This window comes from Aquarana catesbeiana, linkage group LG09, assembly GCF_042186555.1.
Source record: "Aquarana catesbeiana isolate 2022-GZ linkage group LG09, ASM4218655v1, whole genome shotgun sequence".
NCBI lineage: Eukaryota > Metazoa > Chordata > Amphibia > Anura > Ranidae > Aquarana > Aquarana catesbeiana.
Window position 1 is genome coordinate 252,056,924 of NC_133332.1, and position 18,945 is coordinate 252,075,868.

At 44.4% G+C, this 18,945-nt stretch overlaps 1 protein-coding gene across 1 annotated transcript in view; it reads right to left on the reverse strand.

Annotated features, from left to right (window-relative positions):
• The window catches only part of WNK3 (WNK lysine deficient protein kinase 3), a 207,774-nt gene that overhangs the window by 104,572 nt on the left and 84,257 nt on the right, over nucleotides 1–18,945 (reverse strand). Inside the window, exons 6-8 of the mRNA XM_073600174.1 lie at nucleotides 14,221–14,309; nucleotides 11,380–11,599; nucleotides 9,053–9,344 (exon numbers count right to left, since the gene is read on the reverse strand). Of these exons, the coding sequence (XP_073456275.1) occupies nucleotides 9,053–9,344; nucleotides 11,380–11,599; nucleotides 14,221–14,309 (601 nt within the window). The remainder of the gene's footprint in view (nucleotides 1–9,052; nucleotides 9,345–11,379; nucleotides 11,600–14,220; nucleotides 14,310–18,945) is intronic.

Genomic DNA, 18,945 nt, shown 5'->3' on the forward strand with positions numbered 1-18,945 from the left:
ACTTTGTGACAAAAAGTGAGGTCTGCAAAATACTCACTATACCTCTCAGCAAATAGCTTGGGGTGTCTACTTTCCAAAATGGGGTCATTTGGGGGGGTTTTGTGCCACCTGGGCATTCCATGGCCTCCGAAACTGTGATAGGCAGTGAAGAGTGAAATCAAAAATTCACGCCCCTTAGAAAGCCTGAAGGCGGTGCTTGGTTTTCGGGGTCCCGTACACGGCTAGGCTCCCAAAAAGTCTCACACATGTGGTATCCCCGTACTCAGGAGAAGCAGCAGAATGTATTTTGGGGTGTAATTTCACATATTCCCATGGCATGTTTGAGCAATATATCATTTAGTGACAACTTTGTGCAAAAAAAAAAAAAAAAAAAAAAAATTTGTCTCTTTCCCGCAACTTGTGTCGCAATATAAAATATTCCATGGACTCGACATGCCTCTCAGCAAATAGCTTGGGGTGTCTACTTTCCAAAATGGGGTCATTTGGGGGGGTTTTGAACTGTCCTGGCATTTTATGCACAACATTTAGAAGCTTATGTCACACATCACCCACTCTTCTAACCACTTGAAGACAAAGCCCTTTTTGACACTTTTTTTGTAACTAACTTTTATAACTGTAACCGGTTCCAGGTTCGGGTCTCTCAAAATGCGATGGCATCTTGGGAGACCCTGTGAAAGTGTGCCTAGTCTGTGCAATGCTGTACCCTACGCTAATACTCAACTAGTGTATGGTAGCGTTCAAAACATTCACCAATGCAAAGACCAGGATTGTCAGGACAGAAGGGACAATAATAGCGGGTGTCACGCCTATATCCGCGTTTGCTGCAGACACAACATCTTTTTGGGGGGGGTTCGTTGGGTAGGGGTACTCGGGAGCACATAAAAATGCCTCTCATGCAGCCGACTGCATTTCGTTGGGGGATGTGAATGGGGGAAGTACGGGCGCTGCAGAAGTGGTGGGTTCCCAATTAGGATTGGCGAATGCAGCAGGAAGGGCACTATGGGCACGACGGGCCTGTGTTTGTCTTTTTGGTGGCAGCGGGACACTACTTGTGCTTGTCACCTCACCAGCTTGAACTGCACTTATGGGACTCGCCACGTCACCAAGTGTTACTGCAGTGCTGGTTTGACTACGACCGGGGTGTACTAGGCCGCTGGTGCTTGCCAGTTCAATAAAAAGCTTCCAAAAAAACTGTTAGCGATCGCAGGGATCAGGCCTGACTCTGCGAACGCTGCAGTTATGCGTTTAGTGTTTTGTAAGTGACAGTGATCGATCGATACTGCACTTGGGTGGGCTGGACTGGGCCGGGCGGAGGGGCAAAACGCAGGTGCTAGCAGGTATCTGGGTTGATCCCGCTAACACTGCGTTTTTGGGAACCCTAAACTGCTGGGGACGCTAGTATAGATCTGATCTGATCGGATCAGATATTGATCCGTTCAGATACTATACCACTAAAGGAGGCGTATGCTGCGTGCGTGGGTGTTAGCGGTACTGGCGCTAACCTGACGCTGCCTGGGGCCGGTGCTTGCTAGTTCACCAAAATGCTACCAAAAAAACTGTTAGCGATCGCAGGGATCAGGCCTGACTCTGCGAACGCTGCAGTTATGCGTTTAGTGCCTTGTAAGTGTCAGTGATCGATCGATACTGCACTTGGGTGGGCTGGGCTGGGCCGGGCGGAGGGGCACAACGCAGGTGCTAGCAGGTATCTGGGCTGATCCCGCTAACACTGCGTTTTTGGGAACCCTAAACTGCTGGGGACGCTAGTATAGATCTGATCGGATCAGATATTGATCCGATCAGATACTATACCACTAAGGGAGGTGTACGGTGCGTGCGTGGGTGTTAGCGGTACTGGCGCTAATCTGACGCTGCCTGGTGCTTGCTTGCCAGTTCACCAAAATGCTACCAAAAAAACTGTTAGCGATCGCAGGGATCAGGCCTGACTCTGCGAACGCTGCAGTTATGCGTTTAGTGTTTTGTAAGTGACAGTGATCGATCGATACTGCACTTGGGTGGGCTGGGCGGAGGGGCAAAACGCAGGTGCTAGCGGGTATCTGGGCTGATCCCGCTAACACTGTGTTTTTGGGAACCCTAAACTGCTGGGGACGCTAGTATAGATCTGATCAGATCAGATATTGATCCGATCAGATACTATACCACTAAGGGAGGCGCATGCTGCGTGCGTGGGTGTTAGCGGTACTGGCGCTAATCTGACGCTGCCTGGGGCGACGCATATCACCGCCGGGCGATCAGGGGGCTAAACCTTTATTAGGTAATAAACGGCGTGTGCCCTGACACTATAAAAAATAAACGAACTAACCTGCGTCACCCGTAACGGTTATACGGTGATCAGTGGTGAAAGGGTTAACTAGGGGGCAATCAAGGGGTTAAAACATTTATTAGGTAGTATATGGGGGTCCCTGTCACTATAAAACGCTGACGGCGAACCTAAATATTTACCTCACTAACTAGCGTCACCAGCGACACTAATACAGCGATCAGAAAAATGATCGCTTAGCAACACTGGTGACAGGGGGTGATCAAGGGGTTAAAACTTTATTAGGGGGGGTTAGGGGGGTACCCTAGACCTAAAGGGGGGTAATACTCACTGTCCCAAAACTGTAACTGTCACAAACTGACACTATGCAGTAATCAGAAAAAAAAAAAAAAAAAACCTGCTGGTGTCAGTTTGTGACAGGGGGGGGGGGGGTGATTGGGGGGGGATCGGGGGGCGATCGGGGGGGGGATCGGGGTGTTTTGTATGCCTGGCATGTTCTACTGTGTGTGTGTGTGTTGTGCACTCACATTGATGTCTTCTCCCCTCGGCGCTGGAACGGAAAATACCGAGCCGAGGGGAGATGACATCATTTCCTTTGCTGCTGTTTAGCATACAGCAGCAAAGGAGTGTTCCCATTGGCCGGCGGCGATCGCGAGGGGGGGCCACGAACGGATGGCCTCCCCCTCATCTCGGATCGCCGGGGAACAGAACGGGACCGCTTCGGGCACCGGGGGGGGGTCCGATCGGACCCCCCACCCGCGAGAGGCAAATCACGTACATGTACGTGATTTTGCCTGCCCGTGCCGCCTTGCCGACGTAAATCGGCGTTAGGCGGTCCTTAAGTGGTTAAGCTTAAAAAAAATCTGGAAGCCAATTGGTTTCTATGCAGAGCTGTACCAGAATTTACATACTCCAGTAGGGCTGAAACTAACGATTATTTTCATAATCGATTAGTTGGCCGATTATTGTTTCGATTAATGACCTTAAAAAAAAAAAAAAAAAAAGTGTGGTGTATAATTTAGTTAATGTGTAAAGTTTTTAAAAGAAGGTAATTTATTCTTAAATATCTCTATGCAGTGGTAAATATAAATAACCAACTACATGGTTAGGGAGCAAAATATTGAATCCACTCTGAGCATAACAGACAGAAGAGATATACTGTACATACTATTAGAGGAGATATACTGTATATACTATTAGAAGAAATACACTGTATAAAATATTAGAGGATATATACTGTATATACTATTAAAGGGTAAATCTGGTAAATATCATCAGACTCAGTGATCAAATTTTTTTTATTAAAAAGAAAAAGCAATGTCTTCCTTCAAAAATAATGTCATTTTAAGAACGTTCGTTCTTTCATTCAGCAAATGTACAAAGATTTTTCGTCTGAATATTCTCGTCTGAAAATTGATCCCTGTGGCCAGCATAAGGCTCTGTACACACCTATGCAGTTTGCTTTTGATCTGTTTCTGGAGTGCTTTTTGCTTTGCGTTTTGATTTTTGCACACGTGATTTTGCTGCGATTTGCATTTTTTTGGCCAATTGGTTGTTGGGCAGATTAAAAAACACAAATTGCTGCAAAAACGCATTACATGCTTTTCTGCAGCTTTTCAATTGAAGTATATTGAACCAAAAAAAGCACGTTTTGTGTTAATGTGTCCCATAGGAAAACGAACTGTAGTGCGTTTCTGCAAAAAGCACCAAAAAACACAGATGTGAACCAGGTCTAAGACGTTTAGTAACATAATGGGGTTAAAAAAACTAAAATTAGCCCTTTATAGTACAAAAAAAAGGAGATAATCACTACTGTAAGGGGTTAATTTTTTTTAGTGTAGAACTGTGAAAGTAATATTTGCAGTAGCGATTATTTGCTCTTCTATAAAGGGCTCATTTTAGGGTTTTCTTTAACCCCATTATGTTACTGGTCGATTAACTGATTATGAAAATAGTAATTGATTAATTTCATAATAGATTAGTTGTCGATTAATCGATTAGTTGTTTCAGCCCTACACTCCAGTTTTAGAAAATCAACCTCTTTGTGTTAGTGACCTGATTCAAGTATACAGGTAAGGACTTTATGCTGGAGTTTGATTTGCATACTTAGAGAGACAGAGTGATTGAGTGCAAAATCTGGTGCAGTTCTGCATAGAAATCGTCTGCCATGTTTTATTGTCAAAGCTTATTTAAACAAGCTGAAGTTAGAAGCCGATTGGTTACCATGCACACCTGCTCCAGATTTTGTACTCTTCAATGTTAGTTAATTAACCTTAGAATATTACATTACATGTATGTATGAAGGCAAAATAAAAGCCAGGTACCTATTTAATATAAAAGCAAAAATAGTGTTGTAATTTGTCAGCATAGTTTTGCCATCTCTCTGGGAGAACGCATAAAACTAAGTTTCGGTTTGCCAGTGGGTGATCCTTCCTGTCTGACTATCTGGTCCCCCAACACTCCCTTCTATTGCCCAATCCCATCCATCGCTATGCGGGAAAGCTGTACTAGAGCCTGCGAACAGAATCCATATGCTTGTTCTATGCCCCTGTGCTTCCCCTCCCCCAGTGGTGGCTGGTGAAGTTTTAGGATGGGGGGGCGCCAGACCCTGCCCTTCCTTTTTGACCCCTCCCAGTTATCATAAGCCCCACCCCTTATAGAATCCACACACCCTGTCCCCTTTATTACACTTGCTTCCACCCATAGTGTCAGGAGTATACAGCTCAGGATCACACACACCCCCCACCCGTGGCTCTGACAGCCCCCTACCCTCCCTCCCCCAGGTTCAGATAGCGCGCGCGCGCCTCCCCCCGCAGGTGGTCCGGCACTTACCAGCAGTCCTGAGTCCACCAGAGCAGCCATGGCGGCGGGGTTTGTCCGTCCTCGTGTCTCCTCTGCCCAAGCGCCAGGCATCCAATAGGATGCCCTGCCGCTTTAGCCAATCAGGAAACTGGTCTGAAGACCTGCCTACCTGATTGGCGGGGAAAAGAGTTAGTGTGAAAATAGCGAAAATTCATTTGCTATCGTCACACAATTGGGTGGGATCAGGGCGCACACTCTGCGCCCCGAGCCCACACTCTGCGCCCCGAGCCCACCCTATTTTGAAGCCTGATAGAGCCTCTGGCCCCCCCCCACCGCCATAGGAATCCATGCGTCCGGCGTCCTGAAAGGGGCCGGGCGTATGGATGGGGGGGTGGCGCCTGTGCTCCCACAATGCACGGGCCGCCCCTGCCCTCACCACTGTCTCCAATGCCTCCAGAGCAAAGTTCCTGCAGAGTGTGCAACAATCTATTCCTTCCCCACTTTCCACATCTCCTTCCCCTCTCTCCCATGCTGCCCAGCCAGCCTTCTGCAACCAAGTAATCCATTAGCTCTAAACTCTGTTTTTCTTATCCATTGCTTAACACAGTCATAACCCCCACCCCCTTCTCCTGAGCATTTTGGCTGCTGAAATTTCCTAAGCATACCTCTCTCCTGCAATACTGCCCGCTGTTATTACCTCGCACACTCCTCTCCTACACCACTACCCAATGGGGTTGATTTACTAAAGGCAAATCCACTCTAGACTGCAAGTGCACTTGGAAGTGCAAATGCATATACAAGCGTAGCGCTGTGGGTTAAAAAGCTTATAAAATAATGGAAATAAAGAAAAAACGTCTGTGTCAAACAACTATAGTTGCAAATTATGTTAACTTCACAGATAAATAAAATAGACAAAATAAAGTCTCTGATGTTTCTTCAGATGTTTTTTAAAAGTTTGAAGAAAACTGATGTTAGTCCAAAGGTATGTATAGTTCCTTATTCACCACGTGGATAATACATGCAAAAGAGTGATGAACCCTCCACGTAAGGACAAAATGAAGGCTTACCAGAAGGATTGAACTCATAAGAACATACGTTCGATGAGTCAATCAAGCTTGTAACCCCAACGGGTAATCAAAAGGAGGAACCTTGCGACTGGATGATGGTAAAGCTTCAGTATATGTCCACACTTCTGACGGAACTCAAGATAAATGGCAAACCTTCCCACGGGTCATCTCAGATGGATAATCCATATAAGAATAAAGAAGGGGAGCCACATAGCATAATACCGTTTGGGAAAACAGATTTATTAAAATAAGTAAACAACTTACATTTCAGTAGTAAGAAAAGCGCTTCAAATTAAAATTATGGCAGGCAGTGGAGTCTCCACTCTTTTGCATGTATTATCCACGTGGTGAATAAGGAACTATACATACCTTTGGACTAACATCAGTTTTCTTCAAACTTTTAAAAAACATCTGAAGAAACATCAGAGACTTTATTTTGTCTATTTTATTTATCTGTGAAGTTAACATAATTTGCAACTATAGTTGTTTGACACAGACGTTTTTTCTTGATTTCCATTATTTTATAAGCTTTTTAACCCACAGCGCTACACTTGTATATGCATTTGTAATTTGACAAAATCCTTATTTGTTGTGTGAGCTGCTTCCTTGTTGGGTAAGCGCAGGGTTACACTTTTATCTTTTCTGGTCTGTATGCTCACTTGGAAGTGCAGTTGCTGTAAATATGAGGGGAAGATCTGCTGATTTTACCATCCAATCATGTACAAGCAAAAATGAGGTTTTTTATTTTCCTTGCATGTCCCCCTCAGATCTACAGTGACTGCCCGTCCATGTGCACTTGTGGTGCAAAGTGGATTTTCCTTTAGTAAATAACCCCCAATGTCTTGCCCGGCACACTCCTCTGCTGCACATCCTACTTGGTGGGATACCTTACACATTCCTCTCCTGCGCATAGTGCCCACCAAGATAATCTTTGAACTACTTTGCTGCACACACTGCTGGCCACCAAACCTTCTATATTCCTTTTCTTGCACATACTGCCCACTGTCATACCCTATACACGCCCCTCAAGTACATGCTGCCTGCCATCAAAACCTCTGCACTCCTCTCCTGCACATACTCCTCACTGTCATACCCTTCACACCTCTCTTCTACATACACAGTGGAGGGAAAATAAATATTTTATCCCCTGGTGATTTCGTACGTTTGTCCACTGACAAAGAAATTATCAGTCTATAATTCTAAAGAAGTCCAGCCTGAGCGTCTCTCCTAGGGGTCACAGGAGTGTAATTCGCTTTGCAATCCTATGACCCGTTTTCAGCAGAGAGCTGACTGAAGTCACTGGACTGATACCGGGAGCCGCTGAGAGCCTGAGATGGCCGCTCCCCACCCCTCCACAGCTCAGCACTCCAGTGAGCAAAGGGGGGGGTGGGGGGGGTGGGGGCAGAAAGGAGAGCTGCTGATTGAAAGTCAGCATCCCTCTGCCCAGGGAGTGGGGAGAACCGAGCCATCAGCTCGTTACCTGTATAGAAGACACCTGGGAGCCAGAAATCTTGCTATTTGATGGGGAATCAAATACTTATTTCACGCATTAAAATGCAAATTAATTTATAACTTTTGTGAAATGCGTTTTTCTGGATATTTTTGTTATTCTGTCTCTCACTGTTAAAATAAACTAAAATAAATTATAGTCTGGTCATTTCTTTGTCAGTGGGCAAACGTAAAAAGTCTGCAGTGGATCAAATCCTTTTTTCCCTCACTGTACTGGCTGCAGTCATATCCTCAGAACCTCTCTCCTACATATACTAGCTGCTGTCATTCCCTCTGCACTCCTTTACTGCACATCTTACCCATTAAAATAGTTCAACATTGTAGTTTCCCCAGCCCTGCCTGTTCTGAAATGGGCACATTCTTGCTTTTTTTTTTTTTTTTATATATAAAGCTTTGAATAAAAACCATTGAGCAGCAATAACACCATAATTCTCAGTGCTTAATAAAAGAAAGATTGTCCTCAAAAAGCCGATTTCCTTTCCTATTACTCAACAGACTTGTTGAAATAAAACCTAAGGATTTAAATGGAGGTTTTACAGCATAAGGAGCCAAGTGCCTCACTTACACCTAGACTACTTTAATACAGGTTGAAAAGTTAGGAATCTACCCAAGCTGGACCAATGTAACTAGGTAAAAATCGCCATACCTGAAGTTAATCTTTAACCATTTTACTGCTGCTGTAACAAGATGTTAGCAATCTCACCTTTGCGATAGTAGCTTTAATTTTGTGTACGTTTTTGTAATGCTACCAGATAACTTCTGGCTTAAAAGGAGACCCCCACTCTTTCTTTTTTTGCCAAGACATACACCTTAAAAGGATAAGTTCACCTTTTGTAAACATGTTACATATTCAGGGTGTAACATGTTACGAACGGACCGGTCCTCACACCTACCCGATCCCCACTGTGACAGCTAGCAGGGTTCTTCTTCCTGCCCGCTAGCTGTCACAAATTAAAAAAAAACAAAAACACATGGCCGAGCAGGGCTCTGCCGCCCGGCCGCGTCACTGATTGACAGTGCTCTGTGGATGGAAAACGACCAGGTCCGGCAGCCTTTGCAGCTGTCGGCTTGTAGTTTTCAATGAATTACCAAGGCGCTGTGGAGTGCCGTTGTACTTAATTCATGCTTCCTGTCAGGTTGTATCTGCTTGCCTGTACAGGATGTACAGGCAAGCAGATACACTGGCAAATCTGCTGAGACCAGCATGGCACCAGCGATCTGCTAATCATTGGTACAATGCTTTAAAGGCCCCCCCCCCCAAAAAAAATAATAATACATGCACATTTTATTACCTGCAAAAAAAGTGCATTTATGATTTTTTTTCTAAAAGTGAGCTTATCCTTTAAACATATCACATAAGCAATCAAACACTGATAATCCATTGGGAGATTCAGACCTGTGACCGAGGAGCACTGCTGACACTGCTGTTGCTGCAGTTGCTGGCGTACATGTTGATCCACCTCTGTCTCTTCACTTTCATTAATGCCTGGCTGTGTAAAGCTGGCAGTAACAGAGGTGCCGGACTGGAGAGAGGGGGCCCCAGAAGACCTGCCCTGTGAATCACGGCGTTCTTCTAACTGTCCCGATAGCAACTTCCTTTCCCTTGTTTTCTTTAATAAGCATACTCGATCCCGTATAGATTTGGCCACAGCTTTACTGTCACTTTCATTGAAAAATCCAGATTTCACCTAAAAAAACAAAACAAAAACAAACAAAAACAAAAAATAAACACAAATTGGGTGATGCTTCATAACATTTAGCTGCAAACTTTTCTCTGCAAAGCATTTTGTAACAGGCGCAGCCAGAGCCACAAACAGAGAGGGAAGAAAGCCCCTTAAAATTAAACTGATTTGGCCAAAAGTACTCCACTGCCACTTTTGGCAATTTTTGGTTTTCACAGGTACCCATTCAAAAATTCATAAACAGAATCACCGAGTTGGAAAAAGGATCACCCCCTTATGCCAGTATTTTGTTGAACCACCTTTTGATTTAATTCCAGCCTTTAGTCTGTTGGGATTTGTCTCTACTAACTTTGTACATCTAGACTTTGCAATATTTGCCCGCTCTTCTTTGCAGAATTGTTCAAGTTCAATTAAATTTGATGGTGACCGTTTGTAGACTGCAGTCTTCAAGTCTTTCCACAAATTTTCAATGGGATTGAAGTCTGGGCTCTGACTAGGCCATGCAAGGACATTCACCCTTTTTTCTCCTTTAACCACTGTGTTTTTGCTGTGTACGTTGTCATGTTGGAAGGTAAACCTTCTTCCCATTGGCAACTTTCTGGCAGAGGGCAGCAGATTTTCCTCAAGAATTTGACAGTATGTTGCCTCATCCGTTTTTCCTTCTATCCTGACAAGTGCTCCAGTCTCTGCTGCAAAAAAACACCCCCCATACCAGGATATTACCACCTCCATGCTTTACTGTAGGAATGGTGTTATTTGGATGTGAGCTTTATTGGATTTTCACCAGACATATGGTTTGGTGTTGAGGCCAAATAATTAAATTTTAGTCTGACCACAACACCCTTTTCCTTATGGCCTCAGAATCTTTAGGCGGCTACTTTCACACCGGGGTGGCCATTAGCGGTGCTTTACTGCTGTTATAGTGGCGCATTTTACCTGCTAGCGGCCGAAAAGGGTTAAAAACGCCCCAGTGTAAAAGGGGTCTAAAAGGTGTGTTTTGACAAAGCTCAGTGGTAACTGCATATGGCCTTTGAGGAGTGGCTTTTTTCTTGCAACCATCCCATACAAGCCACGTTTGTGGAGAATTTGTGATATTGTTGTCACATTCACACAAGGACCACTCCTTGTCATAAATTCCTGCAACTGCTTCAGAGTTGCTGTACACCTCTTAGTAGCCTCTCTGACCAGTTACTTCCTGGCTCCCCCATCTAGTGTGGAGCGACATCCTGATCCAGGAACCAAATACCTTCCACTTCTCAATAATAGACTTCACTGTGCTTCTAGGCATTGATAAAGCCTTTCAATTTTTTTTTTTGTATGCATCTTCTGACTTGTGCCTGTCCACAACTTTATCCCAGAGATCCAGGTGACAGTGTCTTGCCACCCAGAGTTGATTGCTTGCTTCAGTTGCTCCTGAAATGCTCTAAGAAAGTGATTTTCATGCTGAGCTAATCAAAATGACCAAATGGCTGTGTGTGCCATTAAGGTGATTAGCTACACCCGACTGATGTTTTTAGGAGCGGGGTGATCCTTTTTACAACTTAGTGATTCCTTTTTTGAATTTTTTTCTGACATTTTGGTGTTCTATTTATCTTTCACTTGGATGTTATAAGGTGCACTGAGTAAATACAGCTAGATAAAACAAATACGTCTGTCTTTATTTCAGGCTGCAAAGAAACAAAACGTGATTATTTTAAAAAGTAGTGATTCTTTTCTATAACCACTGTAAGCTCCTATTTGTTATACCTGTTAAAGAATTTGCATTTCCATCCATCCAGTTCTAAAAATTTATAGCGCTCAGCACAGCCCTGTCTGGCAGGGCAAAGGAGCCTGATTTTTTTTTTTTTCCCTGTAGTTAAAATAACATTTATAGGTCTTGTCCCTTTCCCGATCGGTGACTAAACCATAATCTTCCTGCCTAAAATGTGCATTTCAACATGTGTGCATCAGCGGAAGAAAATAAATGGCTCCAGCAGCAAAAGGGTTAATGTAACCATGCCCTTACAACTAAATAATGCCAATTGTAGTCGCAAGATCTCACCATTTCAAAAGCCACTTCTTCCGGATTGTCGAGATCCAAGTTAAAGCTGAATTCTATAGCTTCATTGTCTTTATGTTTCCCTTTGAGCTTTTTGGGATCTTCCACCCAGAGTCTCAAAGCTAAAGAGGCGTTTATGCCGTCATCTTCCTCTGCCAGTTCCACCCGCAGCCCGGTGTCTTCAGCAAAAAAGGCATGGTTTAAGAGGTCCTTGATAGACAACCTAGACCACGAGAAACACAGAATCAAAAGGCTCACTTGCACAAAGTCAATATATAAGAAGGGACATTTAAAGACTAAACAATTGGAGAGATTAAAACGACATTGATTAAAGAAAAGGTGAAAGCCTGATCATAGAAAAATATACAAGCGTGATAACAAGCGTGACAACAGTGACCCAGCTTTGCAGAATATTCCAAATAAAGAGCAACTACTCTCAAAAAACGTCTCTGACTGTAGTGAGCCATAGGTCAATCCTACCTTACCATTCACTGCTGTTCAGAAGCCAGCAGTGAGATCCATCCTCTTACCACAAAGTACAGATGTAGCAAGGATTTCAGCCAAGCTCCTGTTATCACGGACCTAAAGCCAGCCATCGACTGATCCCTGCTGAACTGCCCAAAATTTAAACCATCTATGGGCAGGCTGCATTGGTGGATCGATTTGGGTACAACCAGCATGCTGAATTTTGACATGTGATTACTATCAGCGGCTATACCCGTTAGCAATAATCACTTGGTTCCTCTGGCCAGGACGGCTCCCTGCATCCCGCCAGGAGAACAAAACAGCTCTACAGGAGGGATGCCCCTAACACTGTGTTGATGGGGTAATTGAGCAATTTTCTTTCCTGCAAACTGTGGTTGCAGGAAAGAAAATCATATCATCTACGGCCTGCTTAAATCTCTGTATAGTTATGTGGAGAATCCATTGGATGCAGGTCAATAAAAAAAATAAATGTAATGTGTTCATTTTTCGTGTTTGTAGTCTAAAAGGAGTGCAAACAGCAAGTTTGTCAATGTCTGCCTAACCTCAAAACGTACCACTAGACTCCACCGGATGAAAACTGAATAGTAAGGATGAGCTCCAGTGTGTTTGCACACTCCACGTGCAGAGCCCGATAGGAAGTCGGCAGGGCGCTGCGCTAATCACAGGCAGTGAGACATTTCCCGATCTCTGCAGCCACGCATCGGGAGAATGTCTCACTGCCTGTGATTAGCGCAACGCAGTGCCGACTTCCTGGCGGGCTCTGCATGTGGGGTGTGCGAACACGCCTGAGCTCATCTTTACTGAATATACATGCACGGCTGATAGTCTGTGATAAAAAAAAAAAAAAATAACAGAACCTCGCATCCATATATGTGATGTGGATGGAGTGATTGCATTTTGACAGTGGGTGCCCCCCCCCGCCCCACCATCAGAATTCACAGATCAGCGCTAGAGTCATTGGCTGAATGTGTTGATCAAATGCTGGTTTTCCAGCATGACTGACAGATAGCAGACAGTAGACTGGCTTTTATCAAGGAGTACACACTGACCGGAAGTCGAATGGGTCTGGTCCAGCTGAACTGCGTGACTTTCTGTGCATCTAGCTTAAAGCGAAATTTTGTCCATAACAGCTTGCTAAGAAATAATGTTCTTTAGCAAGGAACATAAAGTCCACTACTAATTATGCTACCAAAATTAGTGTGTTTCCTATACATTGCTTCCAGCGTTGCTCCGGTTTCTTCTTGCCGTAGGCGGCCATTTTGCTGAAGCCCAGAGCCCAGAGTTGTCCGCAAACTGGTCTCTACTAATTAGGCCCAGTACCTAAAAATAGAGAACTACTAAGCATGTGCAGAGCAGGGTAAGACAGTGTATTACCAGATTTTGAGCAGTATAGACAATTATTTTTAATGTTTTACATAACTATATCTGCAAAAGGGGCCAATCTGAAGTAATTTATCAGGGCTGCATTATCAGACTAAAGTTCCCTATTAACTGAAGGTAAAGCGTTTCTTTTTAGGTTTGGATAAAGTGGAGAAGGGATTAGAACACTTTTCAGGCTTTTATTATAATCAAATCGAGGGAGATTTACCCCTCGATTTGTTAGGTTTACAGCCATCAAAAGTGAAAGAAAATCCCCAATTTTTGGGTTGTCCCCAGAAAAATAGAGAGGAAGTCCTAAAAAGAATGCAAGACATTTAGAGAATGTATAATCTGTACAGTGATTGATCCATTATCAGAGCTGACTTCAGATGGAAGTGTAGGCCTCAGCACCAGCCATTTGGTGCTCATCATACTGTGCGGGGTGAATGAAATTAAGAGTTTTAAAGAATGCTGAAGTCTAAACACAACTGCATTTTTTACAAAGCACAAGTCCAAAAATATTGCTTGGGGCCAGAGTTGTGCTTAAAAAGGGGATCATCAACACTGCTCGGGGCCCAATGGGATCATGCATGCCCCTGTGCCTCCATTACATCTTGCTTGTTACAGGAGACACCTGAAGGAGGGAGGAGCTGACAGCACCGGCAGAGAATGCTAGAAAAGGAGGAAAGCGACTTGTGTAGTATCAATGCATAGAGCAGGTAAGTATAACCACTTTTTTTATTTTTAAATAATGTTGCCTTTGTTATCAATTTACCTACCTGGAAAAATGTTTACTATAAAATAAAAAAAAAAAAAAGTGCCAAATTTTCAAAGGCCAAAGTCCACTTTTTAGGTCACGTGTCAAACTAGCAGAAGGAGTCAAATCATGCTGTGAGCTAATTAATCACAAGAATCAGCTTTTCGCTCTGGTTTGTATGTAACCCTTCTGCAGAAATGCTAAGCCACAAATTAAGTGTTTAGTTTGCTCCTTTCTCTTACCTTTCCGTCTTATTCTGCCGAATACAGCTCTCTATAATTTCCTTTACCTCCGGATCCGTCACTTTGTTGAAACTGGCAGGTTTAATACCCTATATGGTCAGCAAAGAAACAATCGTTAAGTCTCTAGAGGAAATTTTAGGACATAAACGAAAACTTTTCCCATGGGCCGCATTGTACAAAACCGTTTGGGTTGGCAACAGGATGAATAAGCAACAACCATAAAAATCACTCTAAAGCTGGTTTCACACGGGTTGTCTGATCAGGTCCACCTGTCACAAACTCTTTGGAGCGGCGGATGTCAGCGGTCATGTGTCTCCGCCGGCATTCGATCTGATCCTGTCTGCCAAAAACAGATGAATGGGGGACCCATTTCCCATCCGTCCGGCGGATCGGAAGACAGTCAGATGGAAACAGACAGTCCGTTTCCATCTGACAACCCCACAGAGAAGAGTGGGGCTGCGGCTTTGTCCACTCTGCATAGCGGAGTGGACACGGACCTGTCATCTGCCCGCTCAGCAGGGATCAGCAGAGAAGCGCATGCGCATTACGAAGACCGCCCGTGTGAAACCAGGCTAACTTGCAGAACTTCCCAGCCTAATGCAAAAAGCAGACCATGTTAAAGCCCAACTCCACATTTAATGTTCCTGTAAATAGTTTGTTTGGGGCAAAGGAAGTATTAATTGCACTAACAGGCATGCTGAATTAATGGTATGTAGCCTCAGCTTACACACACTATACAGTGCTGTGTTCTGGCAGCGGGACAGGGACTTCCATCCCACTCCCAGAACAAAATCAAGTTGGTCCAAAATCGGTAGCAACGGAAAGCTTTTTATTTTATGAGGGAATTACAAAGCTTCCTCTGATTTCCTGAGGCAGGAGGATGACATCACAATCTCCGCCTTAGCCAATCAGGCGAAGCTTTGTATTTATTCACAGAAAACAAAGCCTCCTATGAATGACTGAGCAGCACTTAGCTCGATTTTTCTTTGTTCCTGGAGCGGGGCAGCAAATCCCTGTCCCACTGACAGAATGTAGCCGAGTCTACACATAGTCAATACAGAGTGCCCAGCAACCGCACCTGTAAGTGCAGTAAATAGTATGGTAAGTGCAGTATAGCTTGGCCCAAATGAACTATTAAAAGAGACAATAAAATGTGGAGTTAGGTTTTAAAGCTTGTCAATCTGGAAAAAACTTTACCCATAAGAAAAAAAAAACACAACCATACTGAAGATATATCATTTAATAAACCCTGCCTCTTTTCGCCTTAGAAAACTACATGTGTGATATTTCATCTAATGCCCAAAAGGCATGGGTTCTCAAAATTTCAACAAGCCTTATTACTAATACACTTTTTTTGAATTGTAGATTTCCTATCTTGACATTGGGTGGAACGACTGAACTAAGCAGGCCATTTCCATAGTGTCCTTGTGAGACGATGCACAAAGGTACACTGTGAGGTCTGAGTATAGTTGTGAGAACCTCCAGTCAGGTTAATTTGTTATTTTTTTAACAAGATTAAACTTTTTTTTTAGATTGACTGTAATCAGTATGCGTGGACTTTTTGGTGGTGAGTATGGATGACCCTGAGAGGTAGACTGTTCTGGGTGAGGAGTATGGATGACCCTGGAGGTAGACTGTTCTGGGTGAGGAGTATGGATGACCCTGGGAGGTAGACTGTTCTGGGTGAGGAGTATGGATGACCCTGGGAGGTAGACTGTTCTGGGTGAGGAGTATGGATGACCCTGGGAGGTAGACTGTTCTGGGTGAGGAGTATGGATGACCCTGGGAGGTAGACTGTTCTGGGTGAGGAGTATGGATGACCCTGGGAGGTAGACTGTTCTGGGTGAGGAGTATGGATGACCCTGGGAGGTAGACTGTTCTGGGTGAGGAGTATGGATGACCCTGGGAGGTAGACTGTTCTGGGTGAAATGTATGGATGACCCTGAGAGGTAGACCGTTCTGGGTGAGGAGTATGGATGACCCTGGAGGAAGACTGTTCTGGGTGAGGAGTATGGATGACCCTGGAGGTAGACTGTTCTGGGTGAGGAGTATGGATGACCCTGGAGGTAGACTGTTATGGGTGAGGAGTATGGATGACCCTGGGAGGTAGACTGTTTTGGGTGAGGAGTATATATGACCCTGGGAGGTAGACTGTTTTGGGTGAGGAGTATTGATGACCCTGCAGGTAGACGGTTCGGGATGAGGAGTATGGATGGACCTTGAGGGAGACTATTTCAGGTGGCAGGTATCTGGAATCTTTAGGGAGACTGTTCTGTAGACTTGTATAGATTGATCTTGAGGGGGACTTTTCTGAGTGATGGGTATCGTTCTGGGTAATAACGGACCTTTATCAAAAAATTGCCTAAGCAGATAAAGGGAGCCTTAAAAGGATAAAAACAAGCTGTGCAGCTTTGACTAAAGATAAAGTCCCTTGCTATATAGGTGTAGGACATTTACATCATACAGTCCTGCGTTGCTAGGGCATTGCTAAGACACTGCCAGCTGTTACTGCTCACACCCACCATCACAGGAGTGAGCTCCCAAATTCCTGCCTGTGTGGTGCACTATCCATCACAGTCTTGCTGAGTTCAGAGCCACTATAACAGAGGAGAGAGTGCATGTGAGGGGGTTTGATGCCGCTGAAAGTATCTAAGCAACATCCTAGAAAAAAGGCAGGACAGGAGGCAGCCGCCTTTGGGAGTTTTTTCAGCCAGGCTTTGGGAGGTACTATTGCAAGGGCATTATTTAACTTTGGTTAAAGCTGCACAGTTTTTATCTACAGCTGCTCCTTATCTGCATAGGCAGTTATTTGGGAAATACAAACTAACCCTTTAACAATATGCTGAGAAATACCGCAGGACAGGTCACCAAACTCATCCATGGCTACAAAGTATTGGCTAACGACTCTCAAACTGACAACTTGCCATGTTTTATAGCTTATCTAGCATAAGCCAATAGTATTTGTCATGCCAACACAGGAATTAAAAATAAGAAGCACTTACGCACTTATCTTGCAACTGTCATTTCCTTTAAAGATAAGATAATTCAAATTTGTGTTTTCACTGTACCTACTATGCAGCTATGAGACTACAAAATGGGAAAGTTGCCAAAAAAACATTGATGGTAATTTCTTGGATGTGTAATGAACAGCGCCAGGTATGAAAGTTTATGTCACTTGAAGGACTTTTTGAAAAATTTAATGGTTTAAGAGTATCAAATGTCAGTGCTTTTCAGGGGAAAAAACCTCCCCTTCTTCAGGGCTTGATCAGTCGATGTTAATAAAATCAGGACAGAATGCACTAAGGGGACCTGTGTTAAAGGGATTGTAAAGTCAGAAGGTTTTTTTGTCTTCATGCATTCTATGCATGAATTCAAAAAGCCTTTTGTGTGTAGCAGCTCCCCTCACACTTACATGAAGTTCACGAGCGTCTCAGCCGTCTGAGATTTTCCCTCCTGATTGGCTGAGACCCCAACCAGGAGAGAGGGGGCGGGTCAGGGCTCTGTGTCTGAATGGACACAGGGAGACGTGACTCGGCTGTGTGCCCCCATAGCAAGCTGCAGGGGGGGGCACTCAACGGTAGGGAGGAGCCAGGAGCACAGAAGAGGGACCTAAGAGGAGGACCGAGGCTGCTCTGTGCAAACCCACTGCAACAGGAGGAGGCAAGTATAATATGTTTGTTTTTTATAGCAAAACAAAAAGAGACATTACAATCACTGTAAGGTTTAATGCCTTAAAGCGGAGTTCCACCCAAAAATTGAACTCCCGCTTTAAGTGATGGTGACCCCCTGACATGCCACATTTGACATATCTTTTTTTTTTTGGGGGGGGAGACGGGTACCCAGTTTTTATATGCACCCAGCTACCACTTCCTCCTCTGGCTCTGCAGCACTGGAAGGAAGTTCACATCCCCCCCCCCCCGCCCCCCCCCCTCCCTGCAATCTTCTGGGACATGTCACAGGTCCCAGAAGATTGCTCGACCATTCACGGCACGGCTCGTGCATATAGAATAGAATGCCAACGGCGTGGAGAGGAGAGGGGCTTTGTGCGCCCACATCGCTGGACCGTGGGACAGGCGAGTATCCGATTATTAAAAGCCAGCAGCTACACTTTATGTAGCTGCTGACTTTTAAATGGGTGGAACTCCACTTTAAGTGCCACGAAGGGGATCTAGCCTTCATCAAACCTTAACACAGGTCCCTTCTACAGTGCATTCAACAGTTGTGATTTTATTAATATTGACTCGGGCCTATTGATTAGGACGGCACAGTGGTGTAGTGGGTAGCACTCTCACCTAGCAGTAAAAAGGGTTGCTGGTTCAAATCCCAATCACAACACTATCTGCCCGGAGTTTGCATGTTCTCCCTGTGCCTGCGTGGGTTTCCTCCGGGTGCTCCGGTTTCCTCCCAAAGACATGCTGGTATGTTAATTGGCTTCTGTCCAAAATTGTCCCTAGTATATGAATGTGAGTTGGGGACCTTGAATTGTGGACTCTTTGAAGGTAGGGACCGATGTGAGTGTGCAATGTATGTGTGGAGCGCTGTGTAAATTGATGGCGCTGTATGGGTACTTTAAATAATATAATAGATGAGCATCTTAATGAGACACACTGTACAGGGTTGGGGACAATTGTAGACACTCACTCTGGTTGAACTGGATGGACTGGTGTCTTTATTCAACCTTACTATGTAACTATGACTCGTCAAGCCCTGAAGAAAGGGGAGGGC